Source organism: Piliocolobus tephrosceles, chromosome 6, assembly GCF_002776525.5.
Source record: "Piliocolobus tephrosceles isolate RC106 chromosome 6, ASM277652v3, whole genome shotgun sequence".
NCBI lineage: Eukaryota > Metazoa > Chordata > Mammalia > Primates > Cercopithecidae > Piliocolobus > Piliocolobus tephrosceles.
The window spans coordinates 82,715,832-82,734,176 of NC_045439.1; the positions used below are offsets into that span (position 1 = coordinate 82,715,832).

At 41.6% G+C, this 18,345-nt stretch overlaps 1 protein-coding gene across 2 annotated transcripts in view; it reads left to right on the forward strand.

The window, feature by feature from the left end:
• BBS4 (Bardet-Biedl syndrome 4) overlaps positions 1–11,695 on the forward strand; it is a 14,930-nt gene extending 3,235 nt beyond the window's left edge. The window contains exons 3-10 of one of the 2 annotated variants that reach the window (XM_023193103.2): positions 2,098–2,152; positions 3,750–3,818; positions 5,103–5,255; positions 5,350–5,521; positions 8,368–8,437; positions 9,074–9,215; positions 10,002–10,203; positions 10,720–11,695. In XM_023193103.2, coding sequence (XP_023048871.1) covers positions 2,098–2,152; positions 3,750–3,818; positions 5,103–5,255; positions 5,350–5,521; positions 8,368–8,437; positions 9,074–9,215; positions 10,002–10,203; positions 10,720–10,829 — 973 coding nt within the window. In that variant the 3' untranslated portion in view covers positions 10,830–11,695. The remainder of the gene's footprint in view (positions 1–2,097; positions 2,153–3,749; positions 3,819–5,102; positions 5,256–5,349; positions 5,522–8,367; positions 8,438–9,073; positions 9,216–10,001; positions 10,204–10,719) is intronic. The other variant, XM_023193104.1, reaches the window with a different exon arrangement.
• Positions 11,696–18,345: the final 6,650 nt, after the last annotated feature.

Below are 18,345 nucleotides of genomic sequence, written 5' to 3' on the forward strand. Positions count from 1 at the left end.
CCTTTTTCCCTTCCCCCTTTTTCCTTTCCCCCTTTTTCCCTTCCCCCCTTTTCCCTTTCCCCCTTTTCCCTTTCCCCTTTTTTCCCTTTCCCCTTTTTTCCTTCCCCCTTTTCCCTTCCCCCTTTTCCCTTCCCCCTTTTCCCTTCCCCCTTTTTCTCCCTCCCTCCCTCCGTCCCTCCCTACCTTTTTCTTTTCTTCCTTTCCCTCCTTCCCTTTCCTCTTCTTTGTTTCTTTGTTTCTTTCTTTCCTTTCTTTCTTTTCTTTCCCCCTCCCTTCCCCTCCCCTCCCCTCCCCTCTATTTCAACACAGTTTCGCTCTGTCACCCAGGCTTGAGTGCAATAGTGCGATCTTGGCTCACTGCAACCTCTGCCTCCTGGGTTCAAGCGATTCTCATGCCTCAGCCTCCTGGGTAGCTGGGACTACAGGAGCGCGCCACCACGCCCAGCTAATTTTTGCATTTTTAGCAGAGTCAGGGTTTCACCATGTTGGTTGGGCTGGTCTTGAACTCCTGGCCTCAAGTGATCTGCCTACCTTGGCCTCCCATAGTGCTGGGATTGCAGGCATGAGCCACTGTGCCCGGCCTTGTGTTGTTTCTTTAAATGGAATAGCTGTAGCAAAATACTTTGTCTCATTTGTTTGGTCACTTAATAGAATGTCTGGTCTGTGGTTCAAGGCTTATTAGTCCTAATAATTAGATTCTGAACTAAACTTAGATTTCTATTAATTTATTAATCATCTTTATCTTCTACCATGGTAGTAAATTTCCTGGTTATGTGAGTCACAACAGTGCTTGAATTTTCTTTGACCATATTTTGTGTCTAAAACAGAAAAATCACTTGGTTTGTTAAGCTACAGAAGAGACTTTTGTCATCAAGAGGTTATATATATGGGCAAGTAGTAAGGAGCCATGTAACATGTTAAGTGCCTCTGATCCCTGACTCCTGCCTTTTAGGGGTTGGCTCTTTGAGATTAGCATACATAAATCCCAAGGGCAACGTTCTTCCAGTAACCGATCAAGGACTTCAGTCACTAAATTTCCCAAGGGAGAAATATGGACAGCTAAAATTTGAAGCCTTACTGAGAAGATAGAGACCATAGTTCATGACCTACAGCTTTGAAGAGAGTAGTCATGTTGTAGTGGGGCTTTCCCCACTACAATATCGGCTTTCGATATTGCTAAAATTACAGAAGCTGCCTGGCTTTGGGGAGGGAAGTGATCAAAATGGATGTTTATTATGGCAGAAAGTGAAAGGCAGATTCCCAGTTGAATTGAGAAAGCTCTGTTTGGTCAGCTCAGGCCTCCCCTGGCTGGGGCTTTGCATCTTCTGGTTCAGGTCTTCCTATAGGTAACCAGTGCCCTGTATCATTCCTTAGAAGCAGAAGACATTGTTCATAGCCCTTTGGTGTTTTACTCTTGAAACTGTCTGATGATCCTATAGGCAGATCATCTCAACTCAGTGTTGCCTTGGTTTTGTGACAGACAAATATTAGTGAGGGATTGAGCAGACAGATAATACTTTACGTACATCAGTGTTTACTCCCAAAGGTCAGTAGCACCTTCTTTCCTAGGATTGGTATGTATCTTCCTTCTTTGGTTTAGTTTGGCTACTTGGTATAGCTCTTTGTTTAAGTGGAGAGAACAGTATTAAGGGCCTTGGGATCCTAAATTACATAGAAAATTATGCTGCCTGGCGTTGTAAGCACAATGAGAATAGAAAAAAAAAAATCCCACAAGAAAGGACTGGTGAAACTGTGTGTTCTAGACTGACTTGGTTTATAAAGCGTTGTTCTTTAATTTTATCAGTGTGACCGAGACAGTCATGCAGAACATTCCATAGGTTCTTTCTTAGGACTTCTACCCTAAGAAAGGAATCTGAATTCTAAGCCCCATTTTTCTTGCTGAGCAGTTTTCCCTGTCACCAGGGTTGAGATGACCTACTTTTGATGGCAGTTCCCAACCTGCCTTCAGGTATTTCCTTGGGGAGGAAGAGGCTCAGTGGGGTCTGTCAAGTATTGCACGAGGGCTTATTACCGTGCATGTGTCTCTGTGTTTCTCATCTACATGTTGTTTTCCCTCTGAGCATCTCTATGTTGCAGGTTCTCACCAGAAAATACAGAGCTTCTTACAACTTTAGGATTACTCTACTTACAGGTAATGAAAACTCTTTACTCATTCATGCATTGATATTAGAAATGCTTTTGGGTTTGTGTGTATGGTGGTTTTCCTGCATTCTGATATTTATTTTACTAAAGGTCATATAAAGTTCATGAACTACACTCTCTCTATTTGATACTCTTTGCTAAAGGAATTATTTTTCTGCATTTAAATTGGAAGCAATTCTATTTTAGCCTAGTTCAATTACAATTTTTATATAGGCTGGGTGTGGTCTCATGCCTATAATACCAGCACTTTGGGAGGCTGAGGCTGGTGGATCAATTGAGCCCAGGAGTTGGAGACCAGCCAGTGAGACCCTGTCTCTACAAAAAAATACAAAAATTAGCCAGGCATGGTGGCCTGCGTCTCTAGTCCCAGCTACTTGGGAGGCTGCGATGGGAAGATTGCTTGAACTCGGAAGGCAGAGGTTGCAGTGAGCTGAGATTGAGCCACTGTACTCCAGCCTGGGTGACAGAGCCAGATCCTGTCTCAAATTCTTATGCCATCCAGGAAAGAGCATATATGAGAAATAACTCTGGTCTTGGAGGCTGTTATTTTGTTGTGAGGAGAGAAATGGATACAAGTGAGCATTTCTTAGGGCTTTGGGGCAAAGCCATTTCTTTTGATCTTTCTTCCCAGCCAGGGTCTTACTGGAAAGAGAGAAGGCAAAGTATACTTTATCTAGAATAAGAAGTTTTCTGTCCCCTCCACATTCCTGAATGTGAATGGGATTCTTTTAGCTCCATTGATTCTCTGACTGAGGACCCACGGCCCAGGTATCCAAAGGGCTTTTCCCCCTTCCCCAGTACACACATTTGCCGAGTTCCTTGTTCAGCTGATTCTGCCTCCAGCCCTGCCTCTATGGTGGCCTTTATGTCTATTTCATTTTTCTCTAAAAGGAATCAGGAGCTTAACCCTGGGTCTTCCTGGGCTTTGGCTTGGGAGGTAAGCTCCACAGGAGATGAGGATACCCAGCTCATTTCCTGCCAAGAGGCATTAATGTGGAACAGTACTAGTGTGGCAGAAATGGTTCTTATCAAATAGATACTTTGTCCTTATCAGGGGACAGACGAACACAAATAGAAGGAAAACCAAGACTGTGGGGATTTTTAGTTTTCTTTCTTTATTATCTGGTAACTGTAGCTGCTTTTTTTTTTTTTTTTTTTCTTTTTCATCAGGAGAACTCAAAAAAGCTAGAGCATTTCTGTTCTGGGTGAGGTTGGCCACTGTGTTTTTTTTTTTTTTGAGACAGAGTTTCACTCTTTTTGCCTAGGCTGGAGTGCAATGGCACGATTTCAGCTCACCACAACCTCTGCCTCCTGGGTTCAAGCGATTCTCCTGCCTCAGCCTCCTGAGTAGCTGGGATTACAGGCATGCATCACCATGCCCGGGTAATTTTGTATTTTTAATAGAGATAGGGTTTCTCCATGTTGGTCAGGCTGGTCTCGAACTCCTGACCGCAGGTGATCCACCCACCTCAGCCTCCCAAAGTGCTGGGATTATAGGCTTGAGCCACCACGCCTGGTCTGGCCAGATTCTTTTAACTGCCATCTCCTTGCTGATGTAAATTGTCTTGTTTGCTTTTTTTTCCAAGCTCGGCATTTACCAGAAGGCATTTGAACATCTTGGCAATGCACTGACTTATGACCCTACCAATTACAAGGTATTACAGACATGAAGGCTCTGGCCTTCAGATAGATGGTCTCACTGCTCCTAGAGGTCATATGACCCTGGAAAGCAAAGGAATAGCTTCTTAAATTTGGATACCTGAGAAATAGAAAAAATATAAATATAAGGTGGTTCTTCTTATTTGAAAGTATTGTCAAGTATGCTCTACTTATCTTCTAAAAGTGCACATTTGTTATAATAGACGTGTAACCCCTGCAGAAAGCAGAATCATAGTGCTAGTAAAGCTTATGTGTTACTTAGGAAATTAGCAATGCCTGCACAACTGTTGTCAAAAATAAATCTGCTGGGCATGGTGGCTTATGTCTGTAATCCCAGCACTTTGGAATGCTGAGGCAGGAGGATCACTTGAGGCCAGGAGTTCAAAACCAGGCTGGACAACGTAGTGAGACCCCCATCTCTACAAAAAAATTATTATTCAGGCATGGTAGCACACACCTGTTGTCCTAGATACTCAAATTGGAAGAGGGAAGATCACTTGAGCCAAGGAGTTTGAGGCTACAGTAGGCTATGATGGCACCACTGTACTCCAGCCTGTGTGACAGAGTGAGACCCTGTCTCTAAAAGGCAACAATAATCATGTTGAAATGACTTCTAGAGTCTTAATGATTTGATATTACAACTTTTGTCTAGATGTGACTTGGGGAATGAGAAGGAATAGCATCAAATGGATGAGTATCATTGAGGAGATGCAGCAAGACAAGCTGTTTATAGAAGGATACAAACTGAGTTCTGATTTAGGAAGTAATATTAGCCTCTCAGCTCCCACCTTGATACCTTTCCTTAGAGAAATGAAAGGGCTGGGCTGATGAAGCCTAAAGCTGACTCACCCTCTGTTCTATGGTAGAAAGAAATGTACCTTAAGTAGCCATGTACAGGTGTATTTCAGGTGTCTAGAACACTTGGTGTACCGGGCTGCAGAGAACAGATTAAAGGAAGTTAAAATTAATCAAAGGGTTCTGGTATTCATTCTGAAATACTGACTTTCCTGGCTAGAAGTAGGAAACAGATGGTAAAGCAAGTAAAATTTTATCTTTTTTTTTTTTTTGTGCTGTGCCAGAGAGAGCCACAGTGTAGGGTGCAAGGACATTCCTCAGGAACATTTGTCCCAATAGCTTGGATATATTATTTATGTCCCTGGAAGAAATTTTTCAGTCCCATCTGTGCTGATGGGCCTGCTAAGTATAGACTCAGGAAGGCTGCCTCACTGCTACAGCTTTTTGGGAATGACTGAATTACTTTCTGTGTGCCATGTTTTCAGGCCATCTTGGCAGCAGGCAGCATGATGCAGACCCACGGGGACTTTGATGTTGCCCTCACCAAATACAGAGTTGTGGCTTGTGCTGTTCCAGAAAGTCCTCCACTCTGGAATAACATTGGAATGTGTTTCTTTGGCAAGAAGAAATATGTGGCGGTGAGTGTCCCCTCATGTTCTTTGTTCGCATTCATATATGTGGTTATTGGTCTGTTTAGCTTGCCCCTCATTGAGTGCCCCTTCTGTCTCATAGGCCATCAGCTGCCTGAAACGAGCCAACTACTTGGCACCCTTCGATTGGAAGATTCTGTATAATTTGGGCCTTGTCCATCTGACCATGCAGCAGTATGCATCAGCTTTTCATTTTCTCAGTGCGGCCATCAACTTCCAGCCAAAGATGGGGGAGCTCTACATGCTCTTGGCAGGTAAGAAACATTTATGTGGAAAACTCTCTCTGCCATCTGTAATGAGGGAAAAATGGATTAGAATCATGGAAGATCAGTGGCTGTCTCATAGGAGCCATTCCCTTAGAGATCCTATAGGAATCTGGATTACTGTCCTGGAGCTTGAAGAAATAGATAGAAGATGACAAAGGAACTTGGTTGTTTCTCACTTGGGGGAGTTTCACTCAGAGACCAACAGGTTAAATAAAGATCATCCCTAGTTCACCTTTTACCAGTTTTTTCCTCTTGCCTTGACAATTCATTTACATATATATTGAGTCCAACTAAGTTCCAGATAGCAAGTGTTAAGAGCTTGGGTTTTAGGTGGGGTCCTGCCTCTACTACTTATTATATGTACCTAGGGCTGATGTGAGGATTGCATGATTAAGCACTCAATTAATAATACTGGTTTTGTTGAAATACTAATTTTTGAAAATTGTTGGTTTTACTGTGGTTATATAATTGGTCTATTATTATCAATATTGTTGTTACTATAATTGGCCCCTAGGTGGTACTTCTAAGTCAAGCTACCTTATGTTGAAACCCTTATCTCTTCTGAGCATGTTATATAGAATGCTGTTCTCTTCCTGAAACTCCATTTTATGCCATGCAAATACTAAAATTATCATAAAAATAAGTTAAAATTAATCAAACACTTTAAAAATTATGCACAACCATTTTGATTTTAAAGTACTGACTAAATAGTCTTCCTAGGAAATTTTTTCTCCATATACATTTACTTACTAAATGTAAGACCCAAAGCAGATTTCCATGTCCTCATTTGGCAGTGGTCTTCCAGTGGCTTTTTGTTTATTATTGTGGGGTTCTTATTCAAAAGAGAAAGCTTGCAAAAGCAATTGAGTCATGGTTATTTGAGGGTCGCCTGAATACAAAGATAACTGCTTTAAAAAAACAACAACAACATAGGTTTTATTATTATTATTCAGATATGGTATGGGCAACAGATCAGAAGACATCTGCCACTGGAAAGATAGTCTGTTACAATTCCTGAGAAGGAGGGCATGCCACACTATGCAGGGCCACATGGGGAAGGACCAGGTCAATCAGAAGGTGGAGGGAGCAAGGGGTAAATGTGGGCACGATTCTTTATTGTAGTTTTCATGGGTAGAAATCCCCATACCCGATAGTTATTTTTTTTCTGGCCCTCCCCGCTCCTCCAATAAGCTCCAGTGTCTGTTTCCCTCTCTGTTTCCATGTGTTCTCATCATTTAGCTCTTACAGTGAGAACAGGATTTGGTTTTCTGTCCTGCATTAGTTTGCTGAGGATGATGGCCTCCAGCTCCATCTATGTTGCTGCAAAGGACATGATCTTGTTCTTTTGTATGACTGTGTAGTATTCCATGTCGTACATTTACATTTTGTTTATCCAGAATGGGCATTTAGGTTGATTTTACATCTTTGCTATTGTGAATAGTGCTGCATTGAACACACACATGCATGTGTCTTTACGGCAGAACGATTTATATTTCTTTGGGCATATACCCAGTAATGGGATTGCTGGGTTGAATGGTAGTTCTGTTTTTAGCTCTTGGGGGAATTGCCACACTGCTTTCCATAATGGTTGAACTAATTTACACTCCCATCAACAGTGTATAAGCATTCCCTTTTCTCTGCAGCCTCACCAGGATGTTACCTTTTGAGTTTTTAATAATAGCCATTCTGACTGGTGTGAGATGGTTATCTCATTGTGGTTTTGATTTACATTTCCCTAATCAGTGATACTGAGCTTTTTTTCATACGCTTGTTGGATGCATGTATGTCTTCTTTTGAACAGTGTCTATGTCCTTTGCCCACTTTAACGGGATTGTGTTTTTCTTGTAAATTTGCTTAAGTTCCTTATAGATCCTGGATATTAGACCTGCATGGTTTGCAAATATTTTCTCCCACTTTGTAGGTTGTCTGTTTACTGTGTTGATAGTTTCTTTTAGATAGCTGGGTTCTAATGGGACATAGAAATGTAAACAGCCATGATGGAAGGCACAGCAGCAATGCTAACTTTACAAAGTAGAGATGGCATTCAAACTGGATCCTGAACAACAAGCTAGAATGGAATAGCACAGAATGGCTGAGGAGCCACATGAACAAAGGCATGCAGCCATGAAACTGCAGTGTCCCTTGCTGTTAGTGGGCGGTAGTGTTAGAGAATATGATAGGAGATGAGTCAGGAAAGATATTCTGGGGTCAGATTATGGAAGTCATGCATACAGTGCAAGGACTTTATCTTAGAGGCCATGTTTGTCCAGCTGTATTCCTAGATCTCTTTTTAGGTGCTTGGTAGGAGTGAATGCATAGCTGGTGGGGAGGTGGAATGGACAGGGCTTCCAGAGCAGCTGTTTTTGTTTTATATATGAGGTGTCAAGGAAATACTGATTTTAAAAAGTCGGAGTGTTTTATTGCTAAATGAAAGGGTAAAGATCATAGTTGTAGATGTGGGGAGCCAGTGAGGATTCCTAAGTAGGATGGTAATGTGGTCAGATTTATAAGTCAGTGAGATACCTGGCAGCACTGTGGAAAGTGGAATGGAGGCAGTGGGGACACTGACACTGGGGGATAAATGGAAAGCCTGAAACTACTTGGGCCTGAATAAGGGCAGTGTCAGAAAAGAAACTGCAAAAAAAGGATGCACAGAACCTGGCAACTGATTGACTGTAGAAGGGATTGTTGAAGATAGCACCGGGTATCTAAGCTAACTTAGTAAACTCCGGTGCCATGAGCTGAGTGGGTGAAGTTTACTTTGGGGGCAGTCTTTAATACTCCTTTTGTCTTCTAAGCTGAGCTCTTCAGCTGCAATGCTTTCTTTGTTGCAGTGGCTCTGACCAATCTGGAAGATATAGAGAATGCCAAGAGAGCCTACGCAGAAGCAGTCCACCTGGATAAGTATGCACTTTGTTGAGAATGGTACTGGGGGTGTTGGACTCTCCAAAGCCATGAAGTGGTACCATAGCATCGGTGCTGCCTGAGTCAGCCCAGCTGTTCCTCTATGGCATTAGTACACAGCAGACCTCAGTGTGGAGGGATGTGTCTCCTAAGTATGTGTTGGCTCAGCAGGAATTGAGAAATTGTTTCCAGTCCCAAACTGAGTAATCAGGAGGCTAGAGAAAGTCCGAACTGGCAGTGGGCTTGGGTTGCTGATAGCTATGGACTAGCTAGAATATCAGATGGGACTCTGGGCTGTTTAATTGAAGATAAACTTGACTCTTCCAGGATTTACTCCATTGGTGTCTTCCAGACAGCAGGGTAGAGATTCCTTTTTCAACCCTGGCCTAGGTAGTCGCTGTTGAGGGCTGACATGCCAGACTTGGTCCCAATGCCAGCTTTGCTCATTAGGCCATTGATTGATTCCTTGATTCTTCTCGACAGGTCTGCTTAGCATATATGTTCCTACCTTGCTACATAATGGAGAAATCTCTACTTAACCAGTTTTGTTTTGTTTTTGTGTAATGAGAAGGATCTCTGAATGACCATTGGTTGCAAAGCCCCCAGCTCCATCAAATCCCTGTCTGTCTGCCATAGGTGTAACCCTTTAGTAAACCTGAACTATGCTGTGCTGCTGTACAACCAGGGCGAGAAGAAGAATGCCCTGGCCCAATATCAGGAGATGGAGAAGAAAGTCAACCTACTCAAGGACAATAGCTCTGTGGAATTTGACTCTGAGGTAAGTCTTTTATTAGCTCCCAAGAGTCATAAGTAAGCTCTCAGGAAACTTTCAAAAATCAAGCCCAAATTATCCAAATCCAAGGTACACATTCATGGCTCTTCTGGCTTTGATGTTCCCAGCAGCATGAGTTCATTAATTAATAACAGCCTGAGAAGAACTTTCCTAGAATAATAATAGAAGGAAATTCAGGCTTACTGAGTTGTTATTGCTAATTCAACTCATCAAAGTTGAGGTCTGTGTCTGTCTGTAGCTTCCTTCTATTTCACCTTTTTTTTTTTTTGAGATGGAATCTTGCTCTGTTGCCCAGGATGGAGTGCAGTGGCGCAATCTCTGTTCACTACAACCTCCGTCTCCCGGGTTCAAGCAATTCTCCTGCCTCAGCCTCCCACATAGCTGGGACTACAGGTGTGTGCCACCAGGCCCAGCTAATTTTTCTATTTTTAGTAGAGATGGTGTTTTACCATGTTGGCCAGGATGGTCTCAGTCTCTTGACCTTTGTGATCCATGTGCCCAGCCCTATTTCACTTCTTGTAGGAAATGCACAGTTTAGCCCAGTAATGCACCAGGCTTGAATTTTTGGGTTTTGAGATCCTGTGTGAACCACCGTGCCATCCATTAAAGGCAATCTGTATTCTTTGCTGTTTTGTAAGTACTTCCTGCCTCAACTGCTAGTACGACCAGACACTATTTCAGCTAAAACCCCAGCTGGAAGACCAAAGAAGTGGGTTGGCTTGTCTCTGACAGTCATGCTTTTCGTTCTTTTACTTCCTTTGTGGACACAAGATGGTGGAGATGGCTCAGAAGTTGGGAGCTGCTCTCCAGGTTGGGGAGGCACTGGTCTGGACTAAACCAGTTAAAGATCCCAAATCAAAGCACCGGACCACTTCAACCAGCAAACCTGCCAGTTTCCAGCAGCCTCTGGGCTCTAATCAAGCTCTAGGACAGGCAATGTCTTCAGCAGCTGCATACAGGACACTCCCCTCAGGTAGGACCATACAGAGCTCCACGAAGACCTAGCAGGTACAAGCCACATGTGTCAGCAAAGAGATTATAGCTTTCAGTGAGGTTCTCTTCAGACTCATAACATGTCCAATGTAGTATTGGCCACAAGGGAGAAAAAAACCACAGGGTGGCTAAATTGGCACTTGTTTCCTTAAGGCAAGCTATGTAGTAGGTAACAGCTACTCAGAGTTAGTTGGATGGTCAATACACTGGTCTTTCCAATTTGAGCAATACATTATTAAGTATATCCTGTTATGCAATGTTTAATTTTTACTGCTTTATCAGAAGTTGACATGTAATTAAATATTTTTCAGTGACTCATTGAAGGCAAACTTGACTGTTGCTTTATTTCTCAGTTATAGTCTTCCCTCATAGCCAATGGGTCAGTCCCACTGGTTCCAGAAAATACGGGGTTTCCTCTTGAACTCTAACAGCAAAAAAGAATGATTTATTCTGAAATTGTGGAACATGAGGATTCAAGTTTTTATTTTGTTACTAGGTGCTGGAGGAACATCCCAGTTCACAAAGCCTCCATCTCTTCCTCTGGAGCCAGAGCCTGCCATGGAATCAAGTCCAAATGAAACATCAGAACAAATAAGAGAGAAATAAGAATAGAATGAATGACCCCAAAGTAGGGTTTTCTTGGGCGAGGATGTGCTGGATTAGGAAAGGTGACATGGCACAGGCAGAGTGGCACCCACCACAGAACAGAGTGTGTGTTATGATTACGAGGAGCCAGCAGTTGAGCTTAAGGTCCTTCTACCTACCTGGTATTGGCATTTGAGGTAGGAAACCCTCTATTGCCCCACAAACCAGGAAAAATGAAAAGACAGCACAGTTCCTTTAAGAACCAGCAACAAGGCTGGAGGCTGTATGTATGCAGCAGAGTCAGCAAGGTACATGATGCTGTCTTTCAAAAGGACTTTTCTCTCCTAGCTGACTGACCCCTTCCTTAGTTCAAGAAACTAAGACATCTGTTGAGTAGCCCTGTGCTGACAAAGCCTTGGTTTAACTGGGGTGATCCTCAGGTTGTGAGGTTTATTAGTCCCCAAGGCAAACATAAATATTAGATGAATAATCCAACTTTAATAGTATACATTTAAAAGAAAAAAAATAAAAGTCCTGTAAGTTGAGGCCCAGCCTGGTGAGTACTGCAGCTGCATTTGCCCAAAGGGAATCCAGAACAAGTCCCTCCCTGTATTTTGTTCTTGAGAGGGGTCAGTCTAGAAGCCAGATCCTATCAGTATGAGGAGCAGAAGCCCAGGGTTGTCTGGCTCAGCACCAAGGATTTTTTTTTAAAAAGGAAGAGTTTCTTAGATGAGTAATTGTTATTGAAGACAGTCAGTGACAACCACTGACCAGATGCTGTCAATACACTATGTGTCGTTTTTAGAATAAAGATTATGTATCATCATTCCTTTGGAGAAAATTGTTATTCAGGTATAAAAATGAGATCAAAATAAAAACTTGAACCTGTGATCACAGTCTTCCCTTATCTGTGTCTAAACCTATTTTGAAATTGGAGGAGGAACCTCAAGGCCAAGTTCCTGCTTGGTATGGGCATGGTAAGCCAGCAATTTGCTTACTGAGGGCCAGTCCCCATTTTGCACTGAAAGTGCCCTTTAATCACTGTAATTTAAGGATAGAAAACTTACCTACTACCAAACCAAACTGTCTGGAGTTATTTTATTACAGGGTCTGTTTTGACATTGAAGCAACAGCTAACTGAGCAGGAGCCCCTTCATTTCTTGTATCTCAAAAAGTATCAGAAGTGATGCCCTTGTCATTCAGCTGGTAGTATGTGGCAAAGCTCAATTTGTACCCTGAACAATTGAGAACACTTCTACATCAGGATGGAGTCTAGTATATTAGAATGAAATGGTCTAGTTACTTTCTGAAACTGGAAAGGTCTTAGTGAAAAATGAGATGGAGAGGAGGAGAGAAATATGAGAGATTTAGGAGCTAATATCAACAGGAATTAGGGATTGATTGGATGTGGCAGGTTAAGAATTGGGTTCCCATTTCGGGGCTTAGATAACCAGGGAGACTAGATTTTTTGTTTGTTTTGAGACTGAGTCTCGCTCTGTCGCCCAGGTTGGAGTGCAGTGGTGCAATCTCGGCTTTTTTGTATTTTCAGTGGAGACAGGGTTTCACTGTGTTAGCCAGGATGGTCTCGATCTCCTGACCTCGTGATCCACCCACCTCAGCCTCCCAAAGTGCTGGGATTACAGGCGTGAGCCACCATGCCCAGCCTAGTTTTAGATGTTTAAGATATCCAAATGATGATATCCATCAGATACCTGAATAGCTGGATTTCAGGAATGAAACCTGGTTTGAAGATAAAGATTCAGGAGTAGGCCAGGTATGGTGGCTCATACATGTAATCCTAGCACTTTGGGAGTTCAAAGCCAGAGGATCACTTGAACCCAGGAGTTGGAGACTAGCCTGGGCAAGATGGCTTAGATCTCATATCTACAAAAAATTAAAAAGCCAGGCGTGGTGGTGCGCACCTATAGTTTCAGCTATTTGGGAGACTGAGGCAAGAGGATCACTTGAGCCTAGGAATTTGAGGTGGCAGTAAGCTATGATCATGCCACTGCCCTCCAGCCTGAGAAACAAAGCAAGACCCCCATCTCAAAAAAAGAAAAATATTTCTTTAAGATTCAGGAGTAATTTAGATTTGGGGGATCATCAAAACCATAGATTTGAAAGGAGTCATCCACGGAAAGCTAGGAATAAGATGACAGGCAACCAAAGAAGGAAAATAAGTATTTAAAGGGAGAAGCAGAAGAGCCCACAAAAAAGAAGCATATGATACAAGAGAAAACCCAGGAGAGTAGTGGTATTATGGGAAGCCAACAAAGACAGGTTTGGGAAGGGAATGGTCAGCCTCATTGAACCCTTCCAACAGAGAGGTACTGTTATCCCCATTTTATAGACGAGAAAGCTGAGGTTGGGAGAGACAAACCAAATTTTCCAAGCTAAGTGGCAGGACCAGGATTTAAATCCAGGACTCTATGCAGAGCTCTTGCTTTTAATCATTAGTAATCAAGCAGTAATGTACCTTTGATGAAGCAGTGGTGGCAACAGAAACTTAAGGACTTGAAGACTGAATGAGTAGATATTGGACTACTTTTATTTCAGAAAGCTTTGATGTAGAGGGAAGAGGTTTTCAGAGGACAGAACTGTATTCATTACTCTGATCTGAGAAACTTTTAATATTTGGGGAGAGAAGGGTAAAAAGGTGGTCTTTTTAAAGTAAAGTATAGCATGGTGGAAACAGAGAATGCAAGAGCAGGGCTTTTGAGTTTTTCCATATTCTTTGGGGGCAAGATGGTGCTTTGCTTCCAGGGATAGCAGTTAAGAAGCAATGCTTTCCACTTAATTTGGCTTAGATTTTCTTTTAAAAATAAACTCTGCTAGGGTGTGCAGGGTCAGTCTTTTGGGCATGTGAATGTGCAATTTTTCATTCACTCTGGTGAGATAGGAACTATTCTAACTTCTAGTATGGGGGTTGGGCACTCCTGTCATCAGAATATTTAACAGAATTAGGAAAATGAAACCAAGAACATAATCACAGCTATGGATGTGGTTTTAGATAACTGAAAAAGAGGCAAGAAAGCAGAAGTATGAACTAGCAATGAGAAAAAAGTACCCTTCTTGCTGAATAATATTGGGCAAAACTGTGCATTCCAAAGACAGCAAACAACTTTGGAGTGTGCCGCTACAATGATTTTTGTTTTCAAGGAAAAAATCATTATTATAATGGCTGAGTAGCTCATGTTGGACCAGTCCTTCCACAAATAACAAATGTAAACAAGTGGGTAAATATATTCTCTTGGTTTAACTTTTAAAAAAAACATGACTGTTCAAAGAAAAAATATTACAGTGTATTCTGAGGCTGCACATACATAAATAACATGACAACTATAAAGCATATATGGTTGCAAGGTTTTAATATTTTATGTAGTGGGACACAAAACGAATCCTAAATAGTTTGTGAAAAGTTGAACATGGTCCTTGCCAGAGCAATCAGACAAGAGAGAGAGAGAAAGGGCATCCAGATCGGTAAAAAGGAAGTCAAACTGTCATTGTTTGCTGATGACATGATTGTATACCTAGAAAACCTTAAAGACTCATCCAAAAAGCTCCTAGAATGGTAAATCAATTCAGCAAAGTTTCAGGATACAAAATTAAAGTACATAAATCAGTAGCCCTGCTATATACCAACAGCAACCAAGCTGAGAAATCAATAACCTAACCCCTTTTACAATAGCTGCAAAAAAACAAAACAAAAACAAAAACTTACTTAGGAATATACTGAACCAAGGAGGTAAAAGACCTCTACAAGGAAAACTACAAAACATTGCCTAAAGAAATCGTAGATGACAAACAAATGGAAATACATCCCATGCTCATGTATGGGTAGAATCAATATTGTGAAAATGACCATACTGCCAAAAGCAATCTACAGATTCAGTGCAGTTCCCATCAAAATACCAAAATCATTCTTCACAGAATAAGAAAAAAAATCTTAAAATTCATATGAAACCAAAAAAGGACTCACATAGCCAAAGCAAGACTAAATAAAAAGAACAATTCTGGAGGCATCACATTATCTGACTTTGAACTATACTACAAGGCCATAGTCACCAGAACAGTGTGGTGCTGGTATAAAATCAGGCATACAGACCAATGGAACAGAAGAGAGAACCCATAAATAAAACCAATACTTACAGTCAACTGATCTTCGGCAAGCAAACAAAAAAGTGGGGAAAGGACACCCTATTCAACAAATGGTGCTGGGATAATTGGCAAGCCACAAGTAGAAGAATGAAACTGGATCCTCATCTCTCATCTGATACAAAAATCAACTCAAGATGAATCAAAGACTTAAATCTAAGACCTGAAGCCATAAAATTCTAGAACATTGGAAAAAATACTTCTTGACATTGGCTTAGGAAAAGACTTCATGACTAAACAACCCAAAAGGAAATGAAACAAAAACAAATAGGTGGGACTTAAACTAAAAAGCTTCTGTACAACAAAAGAAATCAGCAGAGTAAACAGCCCACAGAGTAGGAGAAAATTTCTGCAATCCATACGTCTGATGAAGGACTAATACCCAGAATCTACAAGGAACTCAAATCAGCAAGAAAAAAAAATCCCATCAGAAAGCAGGCTAAGGACATGAACAGACAATTCTCAAAGGAAGATATACAAATGGCCAACAAATGTGAAAAAATGTTCAACATTGCTTAAAGATAAGGGAAATGCAAATCATAACCACAATGTGATACCACCTTACTGCCACAAGAATGGCCATAGTCAAAAAATCAAAATATAGATGTTAACATGGATGTGGTGAAAAGGAAACACTTTTATACTGTTCGTGGGAAAATAAACTAGTATAACCACTATGGAAAACAGTGTGGAGATTCCTTAAAGAACTAAAAGTAGTTCTATCACTTGATTCAGCAATACCACCCCTGGATATCTTACCCAGAGGAAAAGAAGTCTTTATACGAAAAAGATACTTGCACATGCTTGTTTATAGCAGCACAATTTGCAATTGCAAAAATATGGAACCATCCCAAGTGCCCATCAATTGACAAGTGGGTAAAGTAATTTACCCATTTGTCATTCCTGCAGTCCCAGCACTTTGGGAGGCCAAGACAGGCAGATCACTTGAGGCCAGGAGTTTGGGACCACCCTGGCAAACATGGTGAAACCCTATCTCTACTAAAAATACAAAAATTAGCCAGGCCCATGCCTGTAGCCCAGCAAGTCAGGAGGCTCAGGCAACAGGATTGCTTGAGCCCAGGAGTTTGAGGCTGCAGTGAGCTATGATGGTACCACTGCACTCCAACTGAACAACAGAGGGAGGCCTTGTCTCTTACACACATAACACACATACACACACACAGCAGCTCATAAAGCAAGGGAAAAAAAGAAAAAATACTTTGAACTAAATGATAATGAAAACAAAATGTGTAGGATTCAGCTAAAAACAGTGCTTAGAGGGAAACTTAGAATTGTAAATGCTTCTATCAGAAGAAAGGAGAAAATCAGTTTCCACCTTAAGCTAGAAAAAGCAGAGAAAAACCCAAAGTAAGTAGAAGGAACAAATAAGTATTAAAAATTTGAGAAGCCCCAAATTCTATGGAAAAAAAATGTATGATAAATCCCCACCAAGAGTTGCATGGTAGCTCATGCCTGTAATCCCAGCACTTTGAGAGGGGGAGTACTGCTTGAGCCCAAGAGTTTGAGACCAGCCTGGGTAACATAGTGAGACCTACATCTCTACAAAATAATTTTAAAAATAAAGAATAAATTAGCAGGGCACAGTTTCACATATCTGTGGTCCCAGCTAGTTGGGAGATCGAGGTGGGAGGATTCCTTGAGCCCTGGAGATTGAGGCTGCAATGAGCCACGATTGTGCCATTGCACTCCAGCCTGGGCGATGGAGCGAGACGAGACCCTCTCTCTTGGAAAAAAAAAAAAAAAAAAAAAAAGAAAAAAAAAATTCCCCAGCTAAATTGATCAAGAAAAAGACAAATTACCAGTATCAGGAATGAAAGCGGGTATAACATTACAGATTCTGCAGACATGAAACAAGATGCAATGTAAAATCTTAAGTCCTTCTAAAGAAACCGATTTTGTAACTCAAAAGTTATCCTTGAAAGCAAACTCCTGGCTCAGACGATTATACTGGTAAATTCTGTCAAACATTTATGGGGCAAAATAAATTCAATCTTACAAAAATTTTCAGAAAATAGGAGCAAGAACTTATATGATGTCAAAACTGGATAATAACCCTGATGTCAAAACTGGACCGAAGACATTACAGAACAACAAAACTATAGACTATTACCCTGTATGAACATAGGTACAAAAATCCTCAACAAAATATTAGCAAAGCAATCCAGCAATACATAAAAAGGTGAATATGTAAATCATGACCAAGTTGGAGTTATCCCAGGACCCTAAGCTTGGTTGACTATTGAAAACCAAAGTACTCACATGCATTAACAAAAGAGAAAAAGTCATATGATTTTAGTAGATACAGAAAAAAAGCAAATTTTTTTTTTTGAGATAGAATCTTGCTCTGTTGCCCAGGCCAGAATGCAGTGTTGCGACCTCAGCTCACTGCAACCTTTGTTTTGCCTCCTGGATTCAAGTGATTCTCCCACCTCAGCGTCCTGAGTAGCTGGGACTACAGGTGTGAGCCACCAGGCCTAGCTAATTTCTGTATTTTTTCTGGGGAGGCGGGGGTGGGGGGGTTTGCCATGTTTGCTAGGCTGGTCTCGAATTCCTGGCTTCAAGTGATCCACCCACCTTGGCCTCCCAAAGTGCAGGGATTACAGACATGAACCACCACAGCTGATAAGCTTTTTTTATTTTTATTTTTTTAGATAAGGTCTCACTGTTGCCCAGGCTGGAGTGCAGTGGTTCAAACAGCTCACTGCACCCTCGAACTCTTGGGCTCAAGTGTTCCTCCTGCCTCAGACTCCCAAGTAGCTGGGACCACAGGCATGTGCCACCATACCCAGCTAATTTTGTTTAAGATACGAAGGTCTCACTTTGTTGCTCAAGCTAGGAAAAAAAAAATTTTTTTTAAAAGCCAGCATAGCCAGGCATGGTGGCTCACACCTGTATTCCCAGCACTTTGAGGGATGGAGGCAGAAGAAACACTTGAAGTCAGGAGTTCAAAACCAGCTCAGGCAACATGGTGAGACCCCATCCCTACAAAAAAACTTTAAAAGAAAAATTACCTGGGTGCATCTTGTGGTCCTTACTTGAGAGGCTAAGGCAGGATGATCACTTGAGACTAAGAGTTTGAGGCTGCACTGAGTAATGATCTGTGATCATGTCACTGCACTCTAGCCTGGATGATGGAGCAAGAACCTGTCTTACACACACACAAAACCCATCATGTGACTTAACTGATAAAGGACTGTTACATAAAATATACAAATAACTTCAAAAACTCTACATTAAGAATACAACCTGAAAGGGGGCGGAGCAAGATGGACGAATAGGAACAGCTCCAGTCTCCAACTCCCAGCGCGAGCAACACAGAAGACCGGTGATTTCTGCATTTTCAACTGAGGTACTGGAGTCA